The sequence below is a fragment of the Athene noctua genome, chromosome 34, assembly GCF_965140245.1.
Source record: "Athene noctua chromosome 34, bAthNoc1.hap1.1, whole genome shotgun sequence".
Taxonomy (NCBI): Eukaryota; Metazoa; Chordata; class Aves; order Strigiformes; family Strigidae; genus Athene; species Athene noctua.
In genome coordinates, this window is record NC_134070.1 from 580,328 (window position 1) to 607,188 (window position 26,861).

Consider the following 26,861-nt stretch of genomic DNA (forward strand, 5'->3'; position numbering starts at 1 on the left):
GCTCATCAACCCTCCGCCACCGGCTGCCACGTTTTTTTTGACCAAAATACCCCCAAATTTTAAGGTTTAACCACCTTTTAGCAAAGCCTACGTCCTCCTCAAGCACACAGTTGGGGCTCTTCCTCCCATTATTTTTTTTTTTTCTCTCTTTGGTACAAATAAAGGGGGTTTTGGGGTTGGTTTTTTGGGTTTTTTTGTTTTTTTGGAAGGGAATTCAGCTGGTTGAAAATTCAACACTTACTATCCAATTATTTTCTCGCCGACAGCGCTTCAAGGTTTGGATTTTGGCATTGGTGGTTGTGATCAGAGCAAAAAAATAAGAATTGCTTTGTTTTTGGTCATGGCTTTAAAAAAAACGCAGCAACTTTTTTTTTTTCAGCTTGACGGTTGGTTGTTTGTTTGGTTGGTTTTTTTTTTTGAGGGGATTTTTGTTTGGGTTTTGTTTGTTTTTCCCTGAAGGGGTGGGTTTTGTCGAGCTAAACGATGGTAAAAAATAAAAAAAAAAAAAAGTTGCTGGGATTATTTTTTTTTTAAAAAAAAAAAAGAAAACCAGATTTTTTTGCCTTTGTTTTTTTGGGGAAAGAAGAGGGAGAATATGTTTTTAAGTGGCAGTTTCCTTCGAGTTTGAAACGGCTTCCCAAGGACGGTCCAAAGGACGGAGGCTGCGATGGCGGCTCTTCCACAGCACCGGGATGGGAGCGGGAAGGGGGTAAGAAATCTTTTTCTTCCCCCGTTTTTTTTTTGTATTTGTTTGTTTTTTTTGTTTGTTTTGTTTTGTTTGTTTGTTTTTCTCGTGGTAAAGGCGACGGCGTCTCTCAAGAGCAACCAAACCTGGAGCGGGGAAAGGAAAAAAAAAAAAAGAAAAAAAAAAGGGTGGGTGGGGTGGGGGAATGGGGTGGGCACAATAAATAAAAAAAAACGGGAAAAAAAATTAGAAAGCAAAGAAGAAAGACACGAAATGATTAGCAGTCGTTATCCCGCTGAATTTAAAATTTTAAAGGGGGGAGTAAAAAAATAAAACGAAGGAAATCGCCCTTAGAAAGGGAAAAGGGGGGCAGTGAGGGGTGTGCGGGGGGGTTTTCTCCTCAGCTCTGAGGAGAGAAGTGAGGGCTGAGGGCCCCGTTTTACCCCCCCCCCCCCCCCCCGCGGCGGGGCTGGGAAAGGGGGGAGGCCGCCATTTTCTCAAGGCAAAATGAAGCTGGCCCGACAAAATGTCGCCCCCGAGGTTAAAAAAAAAATGAGAAAAAGGGGTGTAAAAACCCCCCTGCCCACACACACCATCTCCCACACCCCCCCCCCCCCCCGCCACAACCGCCGCCGCCCCGCCAGGCCGCACCGGAGCTCTCTACTCACCTCCACCCAGCCCTCAGAATGGCGGCGGCGAGCGCGGGCGGCGCCTTTTATACTAGGCCACGCCCCCGCCCCCTCGCCCCGCCCACCACCCCGCCCGCGCGGCCCCTCCGAGCGCTATGACGCCTGCGCGGGCAGCGCCGTGTGTCTTTGCGCATGCGCCGCCCCGCCCCCTATTGTCCCCGGGCCCTTGTGGCGCAGTTTTTATTCGGGCCGTGCGCGCTGCGCATGCGCGCGGCTGAAGGGAGGGCCGTACGGCAAGATGGCGGCGCCCCGCCCTTCCCTGCGGAGGAGGAGGGGGTATGCGCATGCGCGGCGGCAAAATGGCGCTGGCCAAAGGGATGGCGCTGCTGCGGGCGGCCGCCGCCGGGGCGCGGGGAACGGGGCGGCTGCTGTGGGCTCGGGTGAGGCGGCGGCGGCGGCAGAACCGGGGCGGGGGCGAATCGGTTCGGGAGGGGGAGGTTAGGCCGTGCCGTAACGCTGTGGCCATGTGCGCTGCCTGAGGTCACGTGGAGGGTGACGTCACGCGGGGAAGGGCGGGCGCGGCGCGGTTATGACGTCACGGCGGTGACGTCAGCGCGGCCGGTCGCGCCTTCCCCCGTTTCCACAAGGGGGGGGGGGCGGTGTGATGTCACTCGCGTCGGATATATTGGGGCGGGGGGCGCTGTGACGTCACCACGGCGGTGGCACCGCTGTGACGTCACCACCGTGACGTCACCGCCGTGATCTCACACCCCCCCCCCAGGATGTCCCCCGGTTCTGCAGCACCGAAGCAGCCCCCGAGCCCCCCCCCAGCCCCCGTCCCCCTTCCAGGAGCGGCCCTGGGAGTATCTGGAGAGTGAAGGTAAATTGGGGGGGGGGGGCAGGTTTGAGGGGGGTCGGGGGGGTCGGGGGGGTCCTCAACCTCTTCCTGACCCCCCCAAATCACACCCACACCCCCCCGCCCCCCCCCCCGAAGAGTACCGGGCTACCTACGGCGACAAACCGTCTGGATGGGCTACCGCCGCAACCACAAGGGCGCCATCCCGCCCCAGCGCACCCGCAAAGCCTGTCTGGTGAGGGGACTGGGGGGCATTGGGAGGCACTGCGAGGGGAGTTGGGAAGACTGGGAGGAGACTGGGAGGCACTGGGAGGGGACTGGGGGTCATTGGGAGGCACTGGGAGGGGACTGGGGGTCATTGGGAGGCACTGGGAGGGGACTGGGGGGCATTGGGAGGCACTGGGAAGGGACTGGGGGGCATTGGGAGGCACTGGGAAGGGACTGGGGGGCTTTGGGGGGCACTGGAAGGGGACTGGGGGTCATTGGGGGGCCCTGGGAGGGGCCTGGGCAGCATTGGGAGGCACTGGGAGGGGACTGGGGGGCACTGGGAGGGACTGGGGGGCATTGGGAGGCACTGTGAGGGGAGTTGGGGGACTGGGAGGAGACTGGGAGGGACTGGGGGGCACTGGGATGGGACTGGGGGGTACAGGGATGACTGGGAGGGATTGGGGGGCACTGGGATGGGACTGGGGCACGGGGGAGACACTGGGAGGGATTGGAGGGGCTTGGGGGCACTTGGAGGGGAGGGACTGTGATGCACTGGGAAGAACTGGGAGGCACTGGAGGGCACTAGGGTGGGACTGGAAGACAGTTGGGGGCTCTGGGATGGGAATGGGACACACTGGGAGGGTTACTGGGATGCACTGGGAGGGGGGGCACCCCCTGACCGTCTCCCTGTCCCCAGCGCAAGGGCAAGCGCGTGGGCAACCCCTGTCCCATCTGCCGCGACCCCCACCTGCACCTGCACTTCCGGGTAAGGGGCGGGACCCTCCTCTTCCTCCTCCTCCCCCTCTTCCTCCTCCTCCCCCTCTTCCTCCTCCTCCCCCTCTTCCTCCTCCTCCCCCTCTTCCTCCTCCTCCCCCTCTTCCTCTTTCCCCTCCTCCTCTTCCTCCCTCTTCCCCTTTTTCCCCTTCCTCTTCCCGCCTTTCCTTCTTCCTCCTCTCACCTTCCTCCTCTTCCTCTCTCCACCCTCCCCTACAGAACGTGAAGCTCCTGGACCAGTTCATCTGCCCCCACTCCGGCATCATCTTCCACCCCACGTACACCGGTGAGGGAGCGCCCATGGGTGCTGGGCGGCCAGGGGAAGCACCCATGGCTGCCCCCACACCCCCCCCCCCCAACCCCACACGCACACGCGTGTGTGTCCGTGTCCCCCCCTCAGGGATCTGCATGAAGCAGCACAAACTCCTGACCAAAGCCATCGCCCAGGCGCAAGACCACGGTGAGAGCCCCGCGGGCGGGCGCAGCACCCGTGGGTGCCCCCCACCACCCCCCCAAGACCCATCCTCACCCCCCTTTTTTTTCCCCTCCCTCCCCATCCCACAGGTCTCCTCTGGCTACAAGTTCCCTTCGTCCCCGTCCCCCAAGAGGATTTCTCCAACCGACACCCGGCCATCGGGAAGACCCCGCCGGCACCCGCCCTGACCCCCGGCGGCCATTGGTACCCCTGGTACGAGTGGCAGCCCCCCCCCGCCGCCGCCATCGCCCGCGTCCGCCGCCTTTACAAGGATTACCTGGAAGGAAGAAACGGCCGCGCCGACACCCCCCCGACACCCCCCAAGCGCCAACCGTGGAGCACAAGGAGGAATAAAATGTTTAAAACCCTTTTTTCGAGACGCGTTTTTCTCTTTTTTTTTTTTTTGCGTTTTGGTTTTCACTCGAGGAAACTGAGGCACGACAAGATGGCGGCCGCGCCCCCAAGATGGCGGCCGCGCCCCCAAGATGGCGGCCGCGCCCCCAAGATGGCGGCCGCGCCCCCAAGATGGCGGCCGCGCCCCCAAGATGGCGGCCGCGCCCCAAGATGGCGGCCGCGCCCCCAAGATGGCGGCCGCGCCCCCAAGATGGCGGCCGCGCCCCCAAGATGGCGGCGTTTTAAAGAGGTGTGTGGGGGGGATATACCCCAGCATGCTTTGCGGCGTGAAGCGTGTGTTGTGTGTGGTGTTTCCCGTCGTGCTTTGCGGTAAGCGCGGGAGGCTGGTTGCTAAGGGGTAGGGCGGGGCGGGGTTTGGTTGCTAAGGGAGGGTGAAGGAGACGCGGCGATTGGTTAGCGGTTGCTAAGGGGCGGGGTTAAGGGCCGGCCGGGCCTGGCGGTGGTGGCGGCGGCGGCGACCGGGCCGGGCCCGGCGGGCGGTGGCGGCGGCGGCGGGGCCGGGCCGTGCCGGGCCCGGTGGAGCGGCCATGGAATTCCCTTTCGATTTAGCCCCGGTGTTGGGCGACCGTTTCTCTGTCGTGGACCAGCATTTGCGACCCACCGGTCGCCGAGGCCCGACCCACCGGTACCGGAGGCCTAAGGCCTAGGGGACACACACACGGGCCTAGGCCTGCCCAGGGGCATGCTGGGAAATAAATAAGGGGGCGGCGCGGGGCATGCTGGGAAAGTGGAGGCCCCATGGCCCGGGCCACGGTGGTTAATGGAGAAGTGGGGGGGGTGTTGTTGCCCCGGGGCATGCTGGGTAATGGCGCCTCATCCTGCCCCCCCCAAACGCCTGAGGCGGTTTATGGGGGGGGGGGGGGGGGGGGATTTGGGGGTGACACCGGCCCTTTCCGTGTCCCCGCGGCTCAGGGGGACCTGGAGCAGCAGCTGAGGACGGTGATCGATGAGCTGGGCAAGGCCCTCGGCCAAGGTGGGGGGGAAACGGGGGGGTCCCTGGGGGGCAATGGGGGGTAACGGGGGGGCAGTGGGGGGGTAAAGGGGGGCAATGAGGGTCTATGGAGGGGTAATGGGGGCAGTGGGGGTTAATGGGGGCCGGCGGGGGGCCAATGGGGGGTAAATGGGGTGTTTTGGGGGGGTGATGGGGGGCAAACGGGGGCAGTGGGGGTAATGGGGGGGCAGTGGGGGGTAAAGGGGGGCAATGGGGTCTATGGAGGGGTAATGGGGGACAGTGGGGGTAACAGGGGGGTAATGGGGGTAAAGGGGGGCAGTGGGGGGTAATGGGGGCTACACAGGGCTAATGGGGGTGATGGGGGCTAATGGGGGACAGTGGGGGGTAACGGGGGGGCAGTTGGGGGCAATGAGGGGTAAAAGGGGTCAGTGGGGGGCTTTGGGGGGTAACGGGGGGCAGTGTCAGGGTAATGGGGGGCAGTGGGGGGTAATGGGGGTAAAGGGGGGCAATGGGGGGCAATGGGGGGCAGTGGGGGGGTAATGGGGGGCTACACAGGTCTAATGGGGGTGATGGGGATAACGGGGGGCTAATGGGGGACAGTGGGGGGTAACGGGGGGTAGTGGGGGTAAAGGGGGCAGTGGGGGGCTAATGGTGGGATAACGGGGCTACAGAGAAGTAATGGGGGGGTACAGGGGGGCAGTGGGGGGGTAACGGGGGGCTATAGGGCGTAACAGGGGGTAAAAGGGGGCAGTAGGGGGGGTAAAGGGGTTAATGGGGGGGCTACAGAGGGGTAATGGGGCGGGTAACGGGGGGCAGTGGGGGTGATGGATGATAACGGGGGGTAACGGGGAGCAGTGGGGTGCAAAGGGGGTACGGGGGGGGGGGGGGGGGTCACGCTCGCCCCCCCGCAGGCCCAAGGCCTCCCGGCCCCCGTGACCAGCGCCGCGCGCATGGAGGCCAACCGCCACGTCCTCTACATCCTCCGCGACGCCGACGCCCGCCGGTGGGCCCGCGCGCCCCCCTCCCCTTATATTTTATTTTTAACCCATCCTCAAGAGTGCGTGTGCGTGTGGGGGGGGGGTCCCAAACATCCACCCACCCCCCAAAAAATCTCCTTACCCCCCCCCCCCCCCCCCAGGACCCCAAAGGCGCCATCATCGGTTTCCTCAAGGTGGGCTACAAGAAACTTTTCCTCTTGGTGAGTGTTGAGGCGTTTTGGGGGGCGACCCGACACCTCAATTCCGCCCCACCCCCGCGGCTATTTTGACCCCCCCCGCGGCCATTTTATCCCCCCCCCAGGACCGTAACGGCGCCCACAACGAAGCCGAACCTCTTTGCGTCCTGGATTTTTACATCCACGACTCGCTGCAACGACACGGTTACGGGCGGGAGCTTTTCCACCACATGCTGCAGGTGACGTTTTAAAATCGAATCGACCCGGGGAGGGGGGGGGGACACACACACACACACATAAAAAAAATATTGGGGACCCCCCCCCCTTGGGTTTTATTTGCCCCCCTCCCCGCAGAGCGAGCGGGTGGAGCCCTGGCGTCTGGCCGTGGACCGGCCCTCGGAGAAGCTCCTGGGGTTTCTGCGCAAACACTACGGCCTCGCCGACGCCATCCCGCAGGTGAGGGGGGGACGCGCGCCTGTCGGGGACCCCCACACCCCCCCCGGGGCGCCCCTCGTCCTCCTTGGGGTGCCCCTTGTCCTCCTTGGGTTGCCCCTTGTCCTCTTGGGGTGCCCCCACCCTCCTTGGGGTGCCTCCTGCCCTTTTGGGGCGCCCCTCGCCCTCCTTGGGGTGCCCCTTGTCCTCTTGGGGTGCTCCTCACCCTCCTTGGGGTGCCCCTTGTCTTCCTTGGGGTGCTCCTCGTCCTCTTGGGTGCCCCCTCGCCCTCCTTGGGGTGCCCCCTGCCCATTTGGGGTGCCCCTCGTCCTCTTGGGTGCCCCCTGCCCATTTGGGTGCCCCCTGCCCTTTTGGGGTGCCCCCACCCTCCTTGGGATGCCCCTCGTCCTCTTGGGGCGCCCCTCGCCCTCCTTGGGGTGCCCCTGCCCTCTTGGGGTGCCCCCTGCCCTCTTGGGTGCCCCACCCTCCTTGGGGTGCCCCTCGTCTTCCTTGGGGTGTCCCTGCCCTCTTTGGGTGCCCCTCGCCCTCTTTGGGTGCCCCTCGCCCTCCTTGTGGTGCCCCCTGCCCATTTGAGGTGCCCCTTGTCCTCTTGGGGTGCCCCCTGCCCTTTTGGGGTGCCCCCACCCTCCTTGGGGTACCCCTCGTCCTCCTTGGGGTGCCCCTCGTCCTCCTTGGGGTGCCCCCTGCCCTTTTGGGGTGCCCCTTGTCCTCCTTGGGGTGCTCCTCGCCCTCCTCGGGGTGTCCCTCACCCCCCTGGGTGCCCCTCGCCCTCTCGGGGTGCCCCACCTGGGGTATTTGTCGCCATCTCGTCCCGAGGGGGGTGTGGGGGGTAAATCACCCCAAATATTTGCCCCCAGGGGGGTGCAGACCCTCAGGAATTGCCCCCCGGGGGTGGGGGGGTGCAGGGGGGGTGGCGACTCCTCCCCCTCAACCTTCCCCCCCCCCCCCCCCCAGGTGAACAACTTCGTCATCTTCGAAGGTTTCTTCTCCAACCGCCCGCGTGAGTTTGGGGGGACGGGGGGGGATTGGGGCGACTCCTGACCCCCCTCTCCCCTTCCTCCCCCTCCTCCTCTTCCTCCTCCCCCTCCTCCTCTTCCTCTTCCCCCCTTCTCTTTCTCCTCCCCCTTCCTCCTCTTCCTCCTTCTCCTTCCTCCTCTTCCTCCTCCCCCTTCCTCCTCTTCCTCCTCCTGCTTCCTCCTCCTCTTCCTCCCTCCTTTTCCTCTTCTCCTTCTCCTCTTCCTCTTTCCCCCTCTCTCCTCTTCCTCCTTTTCCTTCCTCCTCTTCCTCTTCCCCCTTCTCTTCTTCTTCCCTTTTCCTCCTCTTCTTCCTCCCTGCTTTTCCTCTTCCCCTTCTCCTCTTCCTCTTCCTCCCTTTCTCTTTTTCCCCCTCTCCTCCTCCTCCCCCTTTTCCTCTTCCTCTCCTTCCTCTTCTTCGTCTCTCCTCTTCCTCCCTTTTCCTCTTCCCCCCTTTTTCCTCTTCCTCTTCCTCTCCTTCCTCCTCTTCCTCCTCCCCCTTCTCCTCTTCCTCTCCTTCCTCCTCTTCCTCCTCCCCCTTCTCCTCTTCCTCTCCTTCCTCCTCTGCCTCCTCCCCCTTCTCCTCTTCCTCTCCTTCCTCCTCTTCCTCCTCCCCCTTCTCCTCTTCCTCTCCTTCCTCCTCTTCCTCCTCCCCCTTCTCCTCTTCCTCTCCTTCCTCCTCTCCCTCCTCCCTCCTTTTCTTCTTCCCCTTCTCCTCTTCCTCCCTTTTCTTCCTCCCTCCTTCTCCTCTTCCCCTTCTCCTCCTCCTCTTCCTCCCTCTCCCTCCCCGCTAACCCGCTGCCCCTCCCCGCAGCCCCCCCTCGCCGCCCCCCCCAGAAGCGCCCGGACGGGAGATCAAACCCTACTCGCTCTCGGAACGCGACTGTGAGTGTGTGTGTGTGTCCCCCCCCCCAAAAAAAAACCGGGGAAACCGAGTCACGGCGCTTCCTCAAGCCCCACCCCCTTTAAAAAAAAAACCCCAAAAAGGGGGCGTGGCCTTGCTGACCCCTCCCTCAACCCCTTCCCGCAGTTTTGCGGGAGGAGGCGGAGCTCCGTGGCCCTTTAACCTCAGCCCCGGCCGCGCGGGGGGGTCGCCCGTCCGAGGGAGCCTCCGGCCCTTCCTGCTGCGCCGGGACGGACCCACGGAGCCGGACGGACCCACGGACACGCCGCCCCCCCGCCGCGCCAGGTCAGCCGCTGCATTTCCTCGGGGCGTTTTGCCCGATTTGGGTGTTTTTCGCCTCGTTTTTTCACTCCCCCCCCCCCCCTGCTCTGCTTGCAGCTCCCTCGGGCGTGTCGGACGCTGAACCTTCCCCCCCCCCAACCCCACGGCGGGGCCGTGAGGGTGGGGGGGGAGTTGGGGGGGATGTGGGGTGCCTGGTTCTGCCCCACAGCCCCCCCCCCTGCTCCTGCCCCCTGAGTGCCAGTTCCTGCCCCATAGCCCCTACGGGTGCCTGTGTCATCCCCCCCCCCACCTATGGGTGCCTCACCCTGCCCCACGCTCCCGTGGGTGCCTGGTCCTGCCCCACTGATGCCTCTTTGCTGCCCCACAGATCCCGTGGGTGCCCACTTTCTGCCCCATAGCCCCCATGGGTGCCTGTCCCTGCCCCATAGCTCCATGGGGGGGCCTATCCCTGCCCCATAGCCCCCATGGGTGCCTGTCCCTGCCCCATAACTCCAGGGGGGGCCCATTCCTGCCCCATAGCTCCCATGGGTGCCTGTCCCTGCCCCATAACTCCAGGGGGGCCCATTCCTGCCCCATAGCCCCCATGGGGGGGCCCATTCCTGCCCCATATCTCCAGGGCGGGCCCTTCCTGCCCCATAGCTCCAGGGGGGGGTCCATTCCTGCCTCGTAGCTCCCATGGGTGCCTGTCCCTGCCCCATAGCTCCATGGGGGGGCCCATTCCTGCCCCATAGCCCCCATGGGTGCCTGTCCCTGCCCCATAGCTCCATGGGGGGGGCCCGTGCCTGTCCCTGCCCCATATCCCCAGGGGGGGCCCATTCCTGCCCCACAGCCCCCATAGGTGCCCAGCCCCATCTTCTGCCCCACAGCTCCCATGGGTGCCCCCTCCGCCCCCCACTTTTTTGGTTACATTTCAATAAAATCGGTGAAATCTCAGTTGTGGGTCCCTGCTGCTGTCTGAGGGGGCGGGGGAAGCGTCACCGCGTAGGGGGCGTGGCCTCGCCTAACCCCGCCCATTCCGCGCCGCCTTTTAACCACACCCCCGCGTCAAACCCCTCCCCTTCCTTAAACTACTCCTACCCCGCCCCGGGAGCGCCTTTCCTATGGCTGCTTTCTGGCCACGCCCCTCCCTCAGCGGAATGAACCACCCCCGCGGTAAACTCCTCCCCTTCCCGTTTCGCGCATGCGCAGCCGCGCGGTCACCTTCGCTCGGCGCCGCCTCCCCGCGCATGCGCGGCGTGAGGCAAACCGGCGGGTCGGCGCATGCGCAAATCATCCCCGGGCCGGCCCCGCGCATGCGCAAAGCGGAAGAGGGGGCGGAGCCTGAAGCACCGGCTGAGGGAAAAGGCCGGCCGGGGGGGGGGCGGGAGGGGGGGGTGTCCGCCATGTACCGGCACGGCCGGGCCGCCGCCGCCGCCGCCGCCTCCCGCCTCCGCCCCGCCGCCTCCCTCCGGGCCTGGGCAGCGCCCGAGGCCGCCGCGGGGCCGCCGCGACGCCGGTACCGAGCGCGGCCGCAGGTAAACGGGGCGGGACGGGGCCAAAAGGAGCCCCCGGGGGGGGGGTAAGGGGGAAGGGGAAGGGGAAGGGCGCGGAGGGGGCGTGGTTATGGAGATGAGGGAGAGGGAGGGTGGGAGGGGTTATGGAAATGAGGGAGAGAGGGGCTCGGTGGGGTGGGAGGGGTTATGGAAATGAGAGAGGGGCTCGGTGGGGTGGGAGGGGTTATGGAAATGAGGGAGAGGGAGGGTGGGGTTATGGAAATGAGGGAGAGAGGGGCCTGGCGGGGTGGGAGGGGTTATGGAAATGAGGGAGAGGGAGGGTCGGCGGGGTGGGAGGGGTTATGGAAATGAGGGAGAGAGGGGCTCGGTGGGGTGGGAGGGGTTATGGAAATGAGGGAGAGAGGGGCTCGGTGGGGTGGGAGGGGTTATGGAAATGAGGGAGAGGGAGGGTGGGAGGGGTTATGGAAATGAGGAAGAGAGGGGCTCGGTGGGGTGGGAGGGGTTATGGAAATGAGGGAGAGGGAGGGTCGGCGGGGTGAGAGAGGGGCTTTGTGGGGGGGGTTATGGAAATGAAGGGGTGGGGAGGTGTGGTTATGGAAATGAGCGTGGCAGAAAGCGGGGGTGTGGTTATGTGAATTGGGTGGTGGGTGTGGGCATGCAAATAAGGAGGGTGGGTTGGTGGGCGTGGTTATGCAAAATGTGTGGCGGGGTGAGGGGGTGGGTGTGGCTATGCAAATGTGACCGGCGGGTGGGACCGTGGTTATGCTAATAAGGAAGTGGGTGTGAGTTAGTGGGCGTGGTTATGTAAAATGCATGGCAGAGCGAGGGGGGTGTGGTTATGTAAATGACTGGTGGGTGTGGGCGTGTTTATGCTAGTAAGGAGGTGGGTGCGGGCTGGTGGGCGTGGCTATGCAAAATGTGAGTGTTGGAGTGAGGGGTTGTGGGTGGGTGTGGCTATGTAAATGTGACTGGTGGGTTGGGGCGGATGGGTGTGGTTATGCAAATAAGGTGCGCGCGGGTTGGTGGGCGTGGTTATGCAAATATACGGGGCTTGAGGTCGCATGAGCATTATTATGCAAATAGGGGCAGTGGAGTAGGAGGCACGGATTGGGTGGGTGGGCGTGGCTATGTAAATAGACACCGGTTCAGCGGATGAGGCCTTTCGTGATGGGCGTGGCTATGCAAATAGCGTATAGAAGGGGTGTGGGGCGGGTGGGCGTGATTATGCAAATAGACACGGGTTCACCAGAGGACACACTTTTTTTGAAGGGGCGTGGCTATGCAAATAGAGGCTGTGTGGGAGGCGGGGTGTGGCCTGGTGACGCAAATACCCACCCCCTTATGTGGGTTGTGGGTTTTTTTAAAGGGGCGTGGCTATGCAAATGAAGCGGGAGGTGGGCAGGGCCTGAGCTTTGTGGGCGGGGCCGGGGGGGCAGCTCCCATGAGCTGCCCCACCCCAAACACAAATTCCCTCCCCTGGGGGGTCCCCACGGTTCCCCCCCCCCCCCCTCCAGGACATGGAGCCCCCCCGGGGCCACGTGGCGGCGCTGCCCCTCCTGCCCCCCCCGGCCCCCCCGCGGCCGCCCCCCCCGGGCCGGTTCCCCGGTTCCCGCCGGCCTCGAGCCCTGTCCCCCCCCGAGGGGCTGGGGGGTGACATCACCACGGTGGACGGGCACCGAGAGGACGACATCGCCGTCCGCGACGGTCCCCCCCCCCCCGCCGCCCTCCTCCTCCTCCTGCGGCCTCCGTCCCCCTTCCTGGCCCCCGCCGGGCCCCCCCGCCGCCCCCCCCCCCAGCATGGAGGAGCACTTGGCCGTCATGCACCAGAAGCTGCAGCACGAGGTGACGACAACCGGGGGACAAAACGGGGTGACAAGGGCGGGGAGGGGGGAGGGAAGGGGTCTGTCCTTCCCCTGCTATAGGTGATGTCCCCTACGGGGGGTGGCGGGGTGGGGGGTGACAAGGTGGGTGACAAGGTGGCGGTGACAAGGTGGCGGGGTGACAAAATGGGGGTGACAAGGCAGTGGGGTGATGAGATGGCTTGACAAGGTGGCAGGGTGACAAGATGGGTGACAAGATGGGGGTGACAAGGTGGCAGGGGTGACAATCCGGGTGACAAGGTGGCAGGTGACAATCCGGGTGACAAGGTGGCGGGGTGACAGGATGGGGGGTGACAAGGTGGCAGGTGACAATCCAGGTGGCAGGTGACAATCCGGGTGACAAGGTGGCGGGGTGACAAGATGGTGGCAGGTGACAATCCGGGTGACAAGATGGTGGGGTGACAATCCGGGTGACAAGGTGGCGGGGTGACAGGATGGGGGGTGACAAGGTGGTGGGGTGACAAGGTGGCAGGTGACAATCCGGGTGGCAGATGACAATCCGGGTGACAAGGTGGCGGGGTGACAAGATGGGGGGTGACAAGGTGGCAGGTGACAATTCGGGTGACAAGGTGGCGGGGTGACAAGATGGGGGGTGACAAGGTGGCAGGTGACAATCTGGGTGACAAGGTGGCGGGGTGACAGGATGGGGGGTGACAAGGTGGCGGGGTGACAATCTGGGTGACAAGGTGGTGGGGTGACAAGATGGGGGGTGACAAGGTGGTGAGTGATAATCTGGGTGACAAGGTGGCGGGTGACAATCTGGGTGACAAGATGGGGGGTGACAAGGTGGCAGGTGACAATCTGGGTGACAAGATGGGGGGTGACAAGGTGGTGGGTGATAATCCGGGTGACAATCCGGGTGACAAGGCGGCAAGGTGACAATCCGGGTGACAAGGTGGCAGGTGACAATCTGGGTGACAAGATGGGGGGTGACAAGGTGGCGGGTGACAATCCGGGGGTGACAATGGGGGCAGCTGAACAAACAGGAGTCAACAAGCCGGGGGGGGGGGGAGGCACAACCCCTGCACCCCCTCAGCTCCACCCCCGGGTCTCCTTGTCCCCCCAATCCTTCCAGGGGGGGTTCCCCACCCCCCAAGTGACCCCCCCTTTTTTTTTTTTTTTTTTTTTTTCCCCCCCCACCTTGCAGCTCCCCAATTTTTTCCTGACCCTCCCCGACTACGGCCTCTACTCCCCGGACGTGGAGTTCATCAACCCCCCCCTTCACCTGCACACCCGGTCAGTCACCCCCTAAAACAACCCCGGGGGGGGGCGCACGGGGGCGGGGTTTAACCCCCTCTGTGACCCCCCCCCCCGGGGCGCTGTCGGCAGCGGGCGAGCCATGTACGCGGTGGCGGTGGCCCTGTGCCGGGCGGTGGCCTGGGGCTACTTCGCCAGCCTGCGCCTGGAGGTGCTGGCGCTGACGCGTCACCCCGAGGACTGGAGCATCCGGGCGCGCTGGCGCCTCACGGGGCTGCCCCTGCACCTCTGCCTGCTGCGCTTCTACCGCCGCGACAAGAGGGCCCTGCTCCGGTCAGCGCCCCCTGGCACCTCCCCGGCACCCTTTGGCACCCTCTTGGCACCTCCCTGTCACCCTTTGTCACCTCCCCGGCACCCTCTCGGCACCCTCTTGGCACCTCCCTGTCACCTCCCTGGCACCCTTTGTCACCTCCCCGGCACCCTCTTGGCACCTCCCTGTCACCCTTTGTCACCTCCCCGGCACCCTCTCGGCACCCTCTTGGCACCTCCCTGTCACCTCCCCGTCACCCTTTGTCACCTCCCCGTCACCCTCTTGGCACCCTCTTGGCACCTCCCTGTCACCCTTTGGCACCTTCTTGTCACCCTTTGCCACCTCCCCGTCACCTCCCCGTCACCCTCTTGTCACCCTCTTGGCACCTCCCTGTCACCCTTTGTCACCTCCCCGGCACCCTCTCGGCACCCTCTTGGCACCTCCCTGTCACCTCCCTGGCACCCTTTGTCACCTCCCCGGCACCCTCTTGGCACCTCCCTGTCACCTCCCTGTCACCCTTTGGCACCTTCTTGTCACCCTTTGCCACCTCCCCAACACCTCACCGTCGCCCCTTGTCACCCTTTGTCACCTCCCCGTCACCCTCTTGTCACCTCCCCGTCACCCTCTTGTCACCTCCCCGTCACCCTCTTGTCACCTCCCCGTCACCCTCTTGTCACCTCCCCGTCACCCTCTTGTCACCTCCCCGTCACCCTCTTGTCACCTCCCTGTCACCCTCTTGTCACCCCTTTGGCACCTCCCTGTCACCCTTTGGCACCTTCTTGTCAGCCCTTGTCACCTCCCCATCGCCCCTTTGTCACCTCCCCGTCACCCTTTGTCACCTCCCCGTCACCCTTCTGTCACCCTCTTGTCACCTCCCCGACACCCTCTTGTCACCCTTTGTCACCTCCCCGTCACCCTTTGTCACCTCCCTGTCACCTCCCCGTCACCCTTTGTCACCTCCCCGTCACGCTCTTGTCACCCTTTGTCATCTCCCCAGCACCCTTCTGTCACCCTCTTGGCACCTCCCCGACACCTTCTTGTCACCCTTCTGGCACCTCCCTGTCACCTTCTTGTCACCCTCTGGCACCTCCCTGTCACCTTCTTGTCACCCTCTGGCACCTCCCTGGCACCCCCTTGTCACCCTTTGGCACTTCCCCATCACCCTCTTGTCACGCTTTGTCACCTCCCCATCGCCCCTTGGCACCTCCCCGTCACCCTCTTGTCACTCTCTGTCACCTCCCCGTCTCCCTCTTGTCACCCTCTGGCACCTCCCCATCTCCCTCTTGTCACCCCCTTGTCACCCTTTGGAACCCTCCTGTCACCACTCATCACCCCCCATCACCTCGTCATCTTCTTGTCACCCCTTCCGTCACCCCATCGCTCGTCACCCCTCATCACCCTCCTGTCACCCTCTTGTCACCCCTCATCACCCTCCTGTCACCCTTCCATCACCCCTTGTCACCTTCCTATCACCCTTCCGTCACCCCTTATTATTCTCTTGTCACCCTTCTGTCACCCCGTCACCTCATCACTTTTCTGTCACCCCTTGTCAGCCTCTTGTCACCCTTTTGTCACCCCCATCACCCTTCCGTCACCCCTTGTCTCCCTTCTGTCACCGCTTGTCACCCCCTATCACCTCATCACCTTTCCATCACCTCCCTGTCATCTCATGTCCCCCCTCGTGTCACCTTTTGGCACCCTCGTCACCCCCCATCACCGCGTCACCCTTCTGTCACCCCTTGGCACCTCCCTGTCACCCTCTTGTCACCCCTCATCACCTCCAGCACCGCTGTCACCCTCTTGGCACCCTCCTGTCACCCTTTGTCACTCCGTCTCCTCTTAGCACCCTCCTGTCACCCCTTGTCACCCTCCTGTCACCCCCTGTCACCCGGTTCCTTCTCTCACCCTGTACCTGTGACACTGCAGCCCCCCCACTGTCACCCCCTTGGGTCACCCCCTGGTTCTGCAGCCCCTGTCCCTGTCACCCCCCAGGGGGTGACATCAGCCCCGTGTCCCCACGTCCCTGTCACCCCCCGGGGTGGGACACCAGCTCCCTGTCCCCAATGTCCCCAAGTCCCCCTGTCACCCCCCCCAGGGTGGGATGTCCCTCCTGTCTCCAGCGTCCCTGTCACCTCCCGGGTCCAGATGCCACCCCCTTGTCACCATGTCCCCCCTGGGGTGGGACACCAACCCCCTGTCCCTGTCACCCCCAGAGCAGGATGCCACCACCCTGTCCCCAATGTCCCCGTGTCCCTGTCACCCCCTGGGGTGGGATGCCACCCCTATGTCCCTAATGTCCCCCAATGTCCCCATATCCCTGTCACCTCCCAGGGCCAGATGCCACCCCTGGGGCAGGATGCCACCCCCTTGTCCCCAGTGTCCCCATGTCCCTGCCACCCCCCCAGGGCAAGATGCCACCCCCTTGTCCCTATGTCCCCAATGTCCCTGCCACCCCCCGGGGCAGAGTGCCACCCCCTTGTCCCTATGTCCCCAATGTCCCTGCCACCCCCCAGGGCAGGATGCCACCCCCTTGTCCCCAATGTCCCCAATGTCCCTGCCACCCCCTGGGGCAGAGTGCCACCCCCTTGTCCCTATGTCCCCAATGTCCCTGCCACCCCCCAGGGCAGGATGCCACCCCCTTGTCCCCAATGTCCCTGCCACCCCCTGGGGCAGAGTGCCACCCCCTTGTCCCTATGTCCCCAATGTCCCTGCCACCCCCCAGGGCAGGATGCCACCCCCTTGTCCCCAATGTCCCCAATGTCCCTGCCACCCCCTGGGGCAGAGTGCCACCCCCTTGTCCCTATGTCCCCAATGTCCCTGCCACCCCCCAGGGCAAGATGCCACCCCCTTGTCCCCAATGTCCCCAATGTCCCTGCCACCCCCTGGGGCAGAGTGCCACCCCCTTGTCCCTATGTCCCCAATGTCCCTGCCACCCCCCAGGGCAAGATGCCACCCCCTTGTCCCTATGTCCCCAATGTCCCTGCCACCCCCCAGGGCAGGATGCCACCCCCTTGTCCCCAATGTCCCCAATGTCCCTGCCACCCCCTGGGGCAGAGTGCCACCCCCTTGTCCCTATGTCCCCAATGTCCCTGCCACCCCCCAGGGCAGGATGCCACCCCCTTGTCCCCAATGTCCCCAATGTCCCTGCCACCCCCTGGGGCAGAGTGCCACCCCCTTGTCCCTATGTCCCCAATGTCCCTGCCACCCCCCAGGGCAGGATGCCACCCCCTTGTCCCCAATGTCCCCAATGTCCCTGCCACCCCCTGGGGCAGAGTGCCACCCCCTTGTCCCTATGTCCCCAATGTCCCTGCCACCCCCCAGGGCAGGATGCCACCCCCTTGTCCCCAATGTCCCCAATGTCCCTGCCACCCCCTGGGGCAGAGTGCCACCCCCTTGTCCCTATGTCCCCAATGTCCCTGCCACCCCCCAGGGCAGGATGCCACCCCCTTGTCCCCAATGTCCCCAATGTCCCTGCCACCCCCTGGGGCAGAGTGCCACCCCCTTGTCCCTATGTCCCCAATGTCCCTGCCACCCCCCAGGGCAAGATGCCACCCCCTTGTCCCCAATGTCCCTGCCACCCCCCAGGGCAGGATGCCACCCCCTTGTCCCCAATGTCCCTGCCACCCCCCGGGGCAGGATGCCACCCCCTTGTCCCCAATGTCCCCAATGTCCCTGCCACCCCCTGGGGCAAGACGCCACCCCCTTGTCCCCTGTCCCCAACGTCCCCACGTGTCCCCTCCTGACTCCGTCCCCCCCCCCAGGTCCTACGACGCTTTCTCCACCTTCTTCCTCAACTCGCAGGGGCTCATCCGCTGCCACCGCGTCGACAAGGTAAACCCGGGGGACATCAGGGGACCCCAAAATGTGTCCCCAACCCTCATTTTGTGTCCCCTGTCCCCCCCCCCCCCCCCCCCTCCAGATGATGCCAGCCCCCAGGGCCGTCACCGAGGCCAAGAAGCTGCTGGTGGCCGCGGCGGTGACGGTGGCCTTGGCCCAGCCGGGATCCTTACGCCTCGCCCTGAAGCCCTCCGCCACCTCAGGGGCCACCTGAGTCCCCAAATTGTCCCTTTTGTCACCAAAATTTTCCCCCCCCCCCAAAACTCTGTGTGCGTGTGTCCCCTCCTTAACTTAATAAAACCAACCGGACGGAGCCACCGTGACCAGTTGTAGCCGGGGAGCGGGGGGGAGGCAACTGGGAGCCACTGGTTGGTTTGGTTTTTTTTTTTCCAAACCCAACTTGTATTCCGTGTCCCCAAATGTCCCCAAATGTCCCCAAGGGGGCTCAGCCCAGCTCCTCCCGGCTCTTGCCCACCTTCTTGGGCATCTTGCGGGCACCAGTATCCTCCAGTTCCTTGGCCTGGTAGTAGTGGGGGGCCACCTCCAGCAGCCACGCGCTGTCGATCTCGATCACCTTTGGGGACAAAAAAGAAAAAAAAAAAAAAAAAAGGGACGTTTTGGTGGCCCCTGGGGACACGGTGCTGGTCACTTTTGGGGGAGGGAGGGGAGGGGAGGGGGGGCTGTTGTCGTTTTGGGTCCTCAGTGGGATGTGGCCACCGGGTTCCCACAGCGCTGGTGGCCCTGTCCCCACGGCCACGGCCTTGTCCCAGTGTCCCCAAGGCCATGGCTTTGTCCCTGTCCCAGTGTCCCCATCCCAATGGCCACGGCCCTGTCCCAGTGTCCCCGTGGCCACTTCCACATCCTAATGTCCCCGCGTCCCCGTCCCCATGGCTGTGTGTCCCAGTGTCCCCATTCCCCACAGCCACGTGCCTGTCCCAATGTCCCCATGACCATGGCTTTGTCCCTGTCCCAATGTCCCCACAGCCACGTCCCCATGGCTGTGGCCCTGTCCCAGTGTCTCCATTCCTGCAGCCACGTCCCTGTCTCCACAGCCACGTCCCCGTCCCAGTGTCCCCGCGGCCACGTCCCCATCCCCATGGCTGTGTCCCTGTCCCAGTGTCCCCATCCCCACAGCCACGTCCCACTGTCCCCACGGCCACGACTTTGTCCTTGTCCCAGTGTCTCCATTCCCGCAGCCACGTCCCTGTCCCAATGTTGCCACGTCCCCGTCCCAATGTCCCCGCGGCCACGTCCCCATCCCCATGTCCTTGTCCCAGTGTCTCCATTCCCGCAGCCACGTCCCTGCCCCAATGTCCCCACGTCCCCATCCCAATGTCCCCACAGCCACGTCCCTGTCCCACTGTCCCCACGGTCACGACTCTGTCCTTGTCCCAGTGTCTCCATTCCCGCCCCAATGTCCCCGCGGCCACGTCCCCATCCCCACAGCCACGTCCCCGCCCCAGTGTCCCCACAGCCACGTCCCATGGCCACGTCCCCATCCCCACAGCCACATCCTTGTCCCAGTGTCTCCATTCCTGCGGCCACGTCCCCGCCCCAATGTCCCTGCGGCCACGTCCCCGCCCCAATGTCCCCGCGGCCACGTCCCCATCCCCACAGCCACGTCCTTGTCCCAGTGTCTCCATTCCCGCGGCCACGTCCCCGCCACAATGTCCCCGCAGCCACATCCCCGCCCCAATGTCCCCGCAGCCACATCCCCATCCCCACAGCCACGTCCTTGTCCCAGTGTCTCCATTCCCGCAGCCACGTCCCCGCCCCAATGTCCCCGCAGCCACATCCCCGCCCCAATGTCCCCACAGCCACGTCCTTGTCCCAGTGTCTCCATTCCCGTGGCCATGTCCCCGCCCCAATGTCCCCATGGCCACGTCCCCGCCCCAATGTCCCCGCGGCCACGTCCCCGTCCCCACACCCACGTCCTTGTCCCAGTGTCTCCATTCCCGCAGCCACGTCCCCGCCCCAATGTCCCCGCGGCCACGTCCCCATCCCCACAGCCACGTCCTTGTCCCAGTGTCTCCATTCATACGGCCACGTCCCAATGTCCCCGCGGCCACGTCCCCACGTCCCCACGTCCCCCACACCTGGCGCATGAACTCCTTGGTGGTGAAGACGAGCTCGTGGTAGAGCACCCAGCGCGGCTGCTCCTCGAACAAGGAGCTGTTGGGGTGGATGAAAACCGTCTGCTGGTGCTTCACCGTGCGGTACCCGCCCCGCGTCAGCCGCGCCGTGTGGTAGAAGAAGCCGGCGGTGATGGCCTGGAGTTGGGGAGGGGGGGGGGCAGGTTTTTTTTTGGGGGGACGCGCGCACGCACACAACACGCGGTTTCGGCATTTGGGGCTCCTCCAGAGTGTGGGGAGGAAGGGAAGAGAGATGAGAGGGGATCCTGGGGGGTGAGGTTGGAAACAGGGGGGGGAAAAAGGGGGATGGTGGGGGGGGGGGGGGAAATGGGGTTCAGAGAGGGGAAATGGGGGTCCCTGGGGATCCTGGGGGGGAAATGGGGGTCCCTGGGGGTGTTATAGGGAAATGGGGGGTCTCAAGAGGGGAAATGGGGGTCCCTGGGGGGGAAAACGGGGGTCCCTGGGGATCCTGGGGGGGAAATGGGGGTCCCTGGGTGTGTTATAGGGAAATGGGGGTCCCTGAGGATGCTGGGGGGGAAATGGGGGTCCCTGGGGATGTTGGGGGGGGAAAACGGGGGTCCCTGGGGATCCTGGGGGGGAAATGGGGGTCCCTGGGGGTGTTATAGGGAAATGGGGGTCCCTGAGGATGCTGGGGGGGGGAAATGGGGGTTCCTGGGGATCCTGGGGGGGAAACGGGGGTCCCTGGGGATGTTGGGAGGGAAATGGGGGGGTCTCGAGGGGAAATGGGGTTCAAAGAGGGGAAATGGGGGCCCCTGGGGGGGAACAGGGGGCCCCAAGGGGGAAATGGGGGACTAAGTGTGTCCCAGGGGGGAAACGGGGCCCTTGGGGGTTCTTGGGATGGAACCAGGGGTCTGGGGGGCAATGGGGGGTCCCAGGGGCAATGGGGGTGTCACTGGGGCAATGGGGGGGGTCCCGGGGGCAATGGGGGTGTCACTGGGGCAATGGGGGGCAATGGGGGGTCCCAGGGGCAATGGGAGTGTCACAGGAGCAATGGGGGGGTCCTGGGGGCAATGGGGTGTCCCTGGGGGCAATGGGGGGGTCCCGGGGGGCAATGGGGGGGCAATGGGGGGGTCCCGGGGGGCAATGGGGGGACAATGGGGGGGTCCCGGGGGCAATGGGGTGTCCCAGGGGAAATGGGGGGGCAATGGGGGTGTCCCGGGGGCCAATGGGGGTGTCCCGGGGGCCAATGGGGGGGCAATGGGGGGGTCCCGGGGGGCAATGGGGGTGTCACAGGGGCAATGGGGGGGTCCCGGGGGGCAATGGGGGGGTCACCTTGCGGACGGGGCCGTAGTCGCCGGCGCAGGAGGAGGGGCGGATCTCCACGCGCTCCATCAGCCCCTCGAGCTGCTCCCGCACGTCCCGCGCCCGGCGCAGGGAGCGCGCCTGCACGAAGTGCTCGTAGCACCACTGCAGGGAGTGGCCGCTGGCCACCCACTGGGGACACGGGGACACACGGGGACACACGGGCATGGCGACGTGAGGGGACACGGGGGGACACAAGGGGACGCGGGGACGCACAGGAGGATATGGGGACGTGGAGGGACACACAAGGGGACACGGGGCCATGGGGACACACAAGGGGACACGGAGGGACACAGGGACACGGGGACACAAAGGGACACAGAGGGACACAGGGACACGGGGGGACATGGGGACACAGGGACACACAAGGAGACATGGGGGGACACACAAGGGGACGCACAGGAGGATATGGGGACGTGGAGGGACAGGGGGACACGAGGGGACGTGGAGGGACACACAAGGGGACACACAGAAGGACATGGGGACACGGGGACACACAAGGGGACACGGAGGGACACAGGGACACGGGGACACACGGAGGGACACAAGGGGACACAGAGGGTCACACAAGGAGACATGGGGGGACACAAGGGGACATGGGGGGACACAGGGACACACAAGGAGACATGGGGCCATGGGGACACACAGGAGGACATGGGGACATGGGGACACACAAGGGGACACACAGGGACATGGGGACACACAAGGAGACATGGCGACACGCAAGGGGACATGGAGGGACACAGGGATACACAAGGGGACGCACAGGAGGACATGGGGACGTGGAGGGACACAGGGGGACACAAGGGGACGTGGAGGGACACAGGGACACACAAGGGGACACGGGGGGACACAAGGGGACATGGGGGGACACAGGGACACACAAGGGGACACGCAGGAGGACATGGGGACATTGGGGGACATGTACACCAGGGGACACGGGGGGACACGGAGGGACACAGGGACATGGGGGGACATGTGGACACAGGGACACACAAGGGGACACAGGGACACACAGGGGGACATGGGGGGACACAAGGGGACACACAGGAGGACATGGGGACATGGGGCCATGGGGGGACATGGAGGGACACAGGGACACACAAGGGGACATAGCGGGACACGGGGCCATGGGGACATGGGGGGACACGGAGGGACACACAGGAGGACATGGGGGGACACGGAAGGACACGGGGACACACAGGGGGACATGCAGGGACACAAGGGGACACGGGGGGACACACGGGGGGACATGGGGACACATGGAAGGGCACAGGGACGGGGGGGACACAGGGACAACACGGGGACATGGACATGGCAGCATGAGGGGACACGGGGGGACACACGCGGACACACAAGGGGACACGAGGACACAGAGGGGACACAGAGGGGACAGGATCAGGTCAGTGCCTGGGGCCAGACCCCCCCTTGTTCCCCCGACCACCCCCAGCCCCCCCCGTACCCCCCAAACCCCTCCCCACCCCCCTGCCACGGCCACCCCCTGTCCCCTCAATGTCCCCAAGTGTCCCCAAACCCCTCAATCTGCCCCCCCAGACCCCCCCCCCCCCTCCAGTAATTCCCCCCCCCGACCCCCAAATACCCCCCCAAACCCCCCCTCAACCCTCCCTCCCCACCCCATCCCCCTGGCCACATCTCCCCCCGGTGTCCCCTCAATGTCCCCTCAATGTCCCCAAACCCCTCAATCTGCCCCCCCAGACCCCCCAAATCCCCCCCCCCTCCAATAATTCCCCCCCCCCCGAGCCCCACATACCCCCCCAAACCCCCCCTCAACCCTCCCTCCCCACCCCATCCCCCTGGCCACGTCCCCTCCAATTCCCCTCCAATTCCCCCCCCGGTGTCCCCTCAATGTCCCCAAGTGTCCCCAAACCCCTCAATCTGCCCCCCCAGACCCCCCAAGTCCCCCCCCCTCCAATAATTCCCCCCCCCGACCCCCAAATACCCCCCCAAACCCCCCCTCAACCCTCCCTCCCCACCCCATCCCCCTGGCCACATCTCCCCCCGGTGTCCCCTCAATGTCCCCTCAATGTCCCCAAGTGTCCCCAAACCCCTCAATCTGCCCCCCCAGACACCCCAAATCCCCCCCCCTCCAATAATTCCCCCCCCCCGAGCCCCACATACCCCCCCAAACCCCCCCTCAACCCTCCCTCCCCACCCCATCCCCCTGGCCACGTCCCCTCCAATTCCCCCCCCCGGTGTCCCCTTAATGTCCCCTCAATGTCCCCAAGTGTCCCCAAACCCCTCAATCTGCCCCCCCCAGACCCCCCCCCTCCAGTAATTCCCCCCCCCGACCCCCAAATACCCCCCCAAACCCCCCCTCAACCCTCCCTCCCCACCCCATCCCCCTGGCCACGTCCCCTCCAATTCCCCTCCAATTCCCCCCCCGGTGTCCCCTCAATGTCCCCAAGTGTCCCCAAACCCCTCAATCTGCCCCCCCAGACCCCCCAAGTCCCCCCCCTCCAATAATTCCCCCCCCCGACCCCCAAATACCCCCCCAACCCCCCCCTCAACCCTCCCTCCCCACCCCATCCCCCTGGCCACATCTCCCCCCGGTGTCCCCTCAATGTCCCCTCAATGTCCCCAAGTGTCCCCAAACCCCTCAATCTGCCCCCCCAGACACCCCAAATCCCCCCCCCTCCAATAATTCCCCCCCCCCCGAGCCCCACATACCCCCCCAAACCCCCCCTCAACCCTCCCTCCCCACCCCATCCCCCTGGCCACGTCCCCTCCAATTCCCCCCCCGGTGTCCCCTCAATGTCCCCAAGTGTCCCCAAACCCCTCAATCTGCCCCCCCCAGACCCCCCCCCCTCCAGTAATTCCCCCCCCCGACCCCCAAATACCCCCCCAAACCCCCCCTCAACCCTCCCTCCCCACCCCATCCCCCTGGCCACGTCCCCTCCAATTCCCCTCCAATTCCCCCCCCGGTGTCCCCTCAATGTCCCCAAGTGTCCCCAAACCCCTCAATCTGCCCCCCCCAGACCCCCCCCCCTCCAGTAATTCCCCCCCCCGACCCCCAAATACCCCCCCAAACCCCCCCTCAACCCTCCCTCCCCACCCCATCCCCCTGGCCACATCTCCCCCCGGTGTCCCCTCGACGTCCCCTCGACGTCCCCCCCCGCCGCGTCCCCCTGTCCCCGTGTCCCCCCCCCTCCCCGGTGCCGTGCCTGGTTGTAGACGTTGAGCAGGACGAGGTGGTCCCCCCCCGGGACGTGGAAGCCCAGGCGGGCGCTGTCGGCGTGCAGGACCTTGTCCTTGGGCCGGTAGAAAATGGCGTTGTTGACCGACAACATGGCGGCCACCGTCAGCACCTCCTCGGTGCAGCCGTACCTGGGGGGCCACCGTGTCACCTCCCCCCTGCCCGTGTCCCCGCGGCGGGGACGGGGGACAAAGAGGAGGGGGACTAGGGACACACACACACACACACACACACACACACCCCCGGGGTGGGATGGGGACAGGGAGGGCTGCTGGGGGGGAGTCAGGGGACAGCGGGAGGAGAGTCTGGGGACAATTTGGGGACAGTCTGGGGACAGTCTGGGGACAATCTGTGGAAAACCTGGGGACAATTTGGGGACACCACGAGGACAATCTGTGGAAAACCTGGGGACTATTTGGGGACACCACGAGGACAATCTGGGGACAGTCTGGGGAAAACCCGGGGACAATCTGGGGACAATTTGGGGACAACCCTGGAGACATCATGAGGACAATGTGGGGACACCACGAGGACAATCTGGGGACAATTTGGGGACAATTTGGGGACACCACAAGGACAATCAGGGGACAATTTGGGGACAACCCTAGGGACAACCCTGAAGATACCATGAGAACAATGTGGGGACAATGTGGGGACAACTGTGAAGACACCACAAGGACAGTCTGGGGACAATTTGGGGACACCACGAGGACAATCTGGGGACAATTTGGGGACAATCTGGGGACAACCCTGGAGACACCATGAGGACAATTTGGGGACAATTTGGGGACACCCCTGGGGACAACCCCGAAGACACCATGAGGACAATCTGGGGACAGTCTGGGGACAACTTGGGGACACCACAAGGACAATCTGGGGACAACCCTGAAGACACCATGAGGACAATCTGGGGACAATTTGGGGACAATCTGGGGACTACCCTGGAAACACCATGAGGACAATGTGGGGACAACCGTGAAGACACCACAAGGACAATCTGGGGACAACTTGGGGACAATTTGGGGACACCACGAGGACAATCTGGGGACAAACTGGGGACAATTTGGGGACACCACGAGGACAATCTGGGGACAATTTGGGGACAACTCTGGAAACACCATGAGGACAATCTGGGGACAGTCTGGGGACAATTTAGGGACAATCTGGGGACATTCTGGGGACAACCCTGGAGACACCATGAGGACAATCTGGGGACAATCTGGGGACAACAGAAGGGACACCAAAGCTCCTGGGGACAAGCTGGGGACACCCTGAGGACACTTGGGGACATGCAGGGGACCTGTGGGGACACTTGGGGACACTCAGAGGACACTTGGAGACAGTTGGGGACACCCAGGGGCCTGCTGGGGACACTTGGGGACCTTGTGGGGACACTTGGGGACACCCTGGGGACAGTTGGGGATGGGGGAGACACTTGGGGACAGCGGGGGACACTCAGAGGACACTTGGGGACACTTGGAGGCCTGTGGAGACACTTGGGGACACCCTGGGGACAGTTGGGGACGGGGAGGACACTTGGGGACACTCAGATGACACTTGGGGACACCCAGGGGACACTTGGGGATGGGGGAGACACTTGGCGACACCTTGGGGACAGTTGGGGACACGCTGGTGGCAGTTTGGAACACTTGGGGACACTCAGGGACGCTTGGGGACACCCTGGTGACAGTTGGGGACACTCGGGGACACCTTGGGGACACCCAGGGGATACTTGGGGACAGTTGGGGAAGGGGACACTTGGCGACACCTTGGGGACAGTTGGGGACACGCTGGTGGCAGTTTGGAACACTTGGGGACACTCACGGACACTTGGGGACACCCTGGGGACGGGGAGGACACTTGGGGACATGCAGGGACACTCGGATGACACTTGGGGACACCCAGGGGACACTTGGGGATGGGGGAGACACTTGGTGACACCTTGGGGACAGTTGGGGACACCCAGGGGATACTTGGGGACAGTTGGGGATGGGGAGGGGACACTTGGCGACACCTTGGGGACAGTTGGGGACACGCTGGTGACAGTTTGGAACACTTGGGGACACCCTGGGGACAGTTGGGGATGAGGGAGACACTTGGTGACACCTTGGGGACAGTTGGGGACACCCAGGGGACACTTGGGGACACCCAGGGGACAGTTGGGGATGGGGAGGGGACACTTGGCGACACCTTGGGGACAGTTGGGGACACCCAGGGGACAGTTGGGGACACCCAGGGGACACCTTGGGGACACTCGAGGACACCTGGGGGACACTTGGGGACAGTTGGGGACACTCACTGCTCGGAGGCCAGGATCATCTTGGCCAACATGGGCTCCACCGGCAGCTCCGCCATGCGCCGGCCCAGCTGCGGGGGGGCAGGGACCAGTGCTCCCAGTGACCTCCCAGTGCTCCCAGTGACCCTCCCAGTGCTCCTCCCAGTGCTCCCAGTGACCCTCCCAGTCTCTCCCAGTCCCTCCCAGTGCCTCCCAAAACCATGGTGAACTCACTCACGAGGTCCACCACCACCCTCCAAGTCCCCCCCAGTGCCTCCCAGCGCTCCCAGTGCCCCCCCCAGTGCCTCCCAGTGTCTCCCAGTGACCCTCCCAGTGCTCCCAGTGACCCTCCCAGTCCCCACCAGTGCCTCCCAGTGCTTCC

General features: G+C 64.5%; 6 protein-coding genes across 9 annotated transcripts in view; 4 read left to right on the forward strand and 2 right to left on the reverse strand.

Annotated features, from left to right (window-relative positions):
- MRPS18B (mitochondrial ribosomal protein S18B) overlaps positions 1-70 on the forward strand; it is a 2,607-nt gene extending 2,537 nt beyond the window's left edge. The window contains exon 8 of the mRNA XM_074930438.1: positions 65-70. Coding sequence (XP_074786539.1) covers positions 65-70 — 6 coding nt within the window. The remainder of the gene's footprint in view (positions 1-64) is intronic.
- The window catches only part of LOC141972579 (uncharacterized), a 710,276-nt gene that overhangs the window by 516,414 nt on the left and 167,001 nt on the right, over positions 1-26,861 (reverse strand). The window lies entirely within an intron of this gene.
- The window catches only part of LOC141972595 (uncharacterized), a 366,186-nt gene that overhangs the window by 178,298 nt on the left and 161,027 nt on the right, over positions 1-26,861 (forward strand). The window lies entirely within an intron of this gene.
- On the forward strand, positions 1,613-4,353 carry LOC141972546 (uncharacterized). The gene is given in 8 exon segments (XM_074930439.1): positions 1,613-1,754; positions 2,096-2,194; positions 2,309-2,335; positions 2,338-2,405; positions 3,075-3,143; positions 3,371-3,437; positions 3,552-3,611; positions 3,716-4,353. Coding segments are annotated over 8 exon segments (1,170 nt in total).
- ATAT1 (alpha tubulin acetyltransferase 1) lies at positions 4,477-9,088 on the forward strand. Its single transcript, XM_074930575.1, is given in 13 exon segments — positions 4,477-4,665; positions 4,952-5,007; positions 5,899-5,995; position 6,049; positions 6,131-6,190; positions 6,292-6,405; positions 6,521-6,622; positions 7,574-7,619; positions 8,447-8,482; positions 8,485-8,517; positions 8,663-8,674; positions 8,677-8,821; positions 8,915-9,088. Coding segments are annotated over 13 exon segments (825 nt in total). The 5' UTR covers positions 4,477-4,567; the 3' UTR covers positions 8,940-9,088.
- The window catches only part of DHX16 (DEAH-box helicase 16), a 30,781-nt gene continuing 21,538 nt past the window's right edge, over positions 17,619-26,861 (reverse strand). Inside the window, exons 16-20 of one of the 4 annotated variants that reach the window (XM_074930478.1) lie at positions 26,504-26,571; positions 24,173-24,335; positions 20,961-21,122; positions 19,632-19,707; positions 17,619-18,109 (exon numbers count right to left, since the gene is read on the reverse strand). In XM_074930478.1, the coding sequence (XP_074786579.1) occupies positions 17,640-18,109; positions 19,632-19,707; positions 20,961-21,122; positions 24,173-24,335; positions 26,504-26,571 (939 nt within the window). In that variant the 3' untranslated portion in view covers positions 17,619-17,639. Of the gene's footprint in view, positions 18,110-19,631; positions 19,806-20,960; positions 21,123-24,172; positions 24,336-26,503; positions 26,572-26,861 lie in introns of those variants that run through there. The other 3 variants (XM_074930479.1, XR_012635419.1, XR_012635418.1) reach the window with 3 other exon arrangements.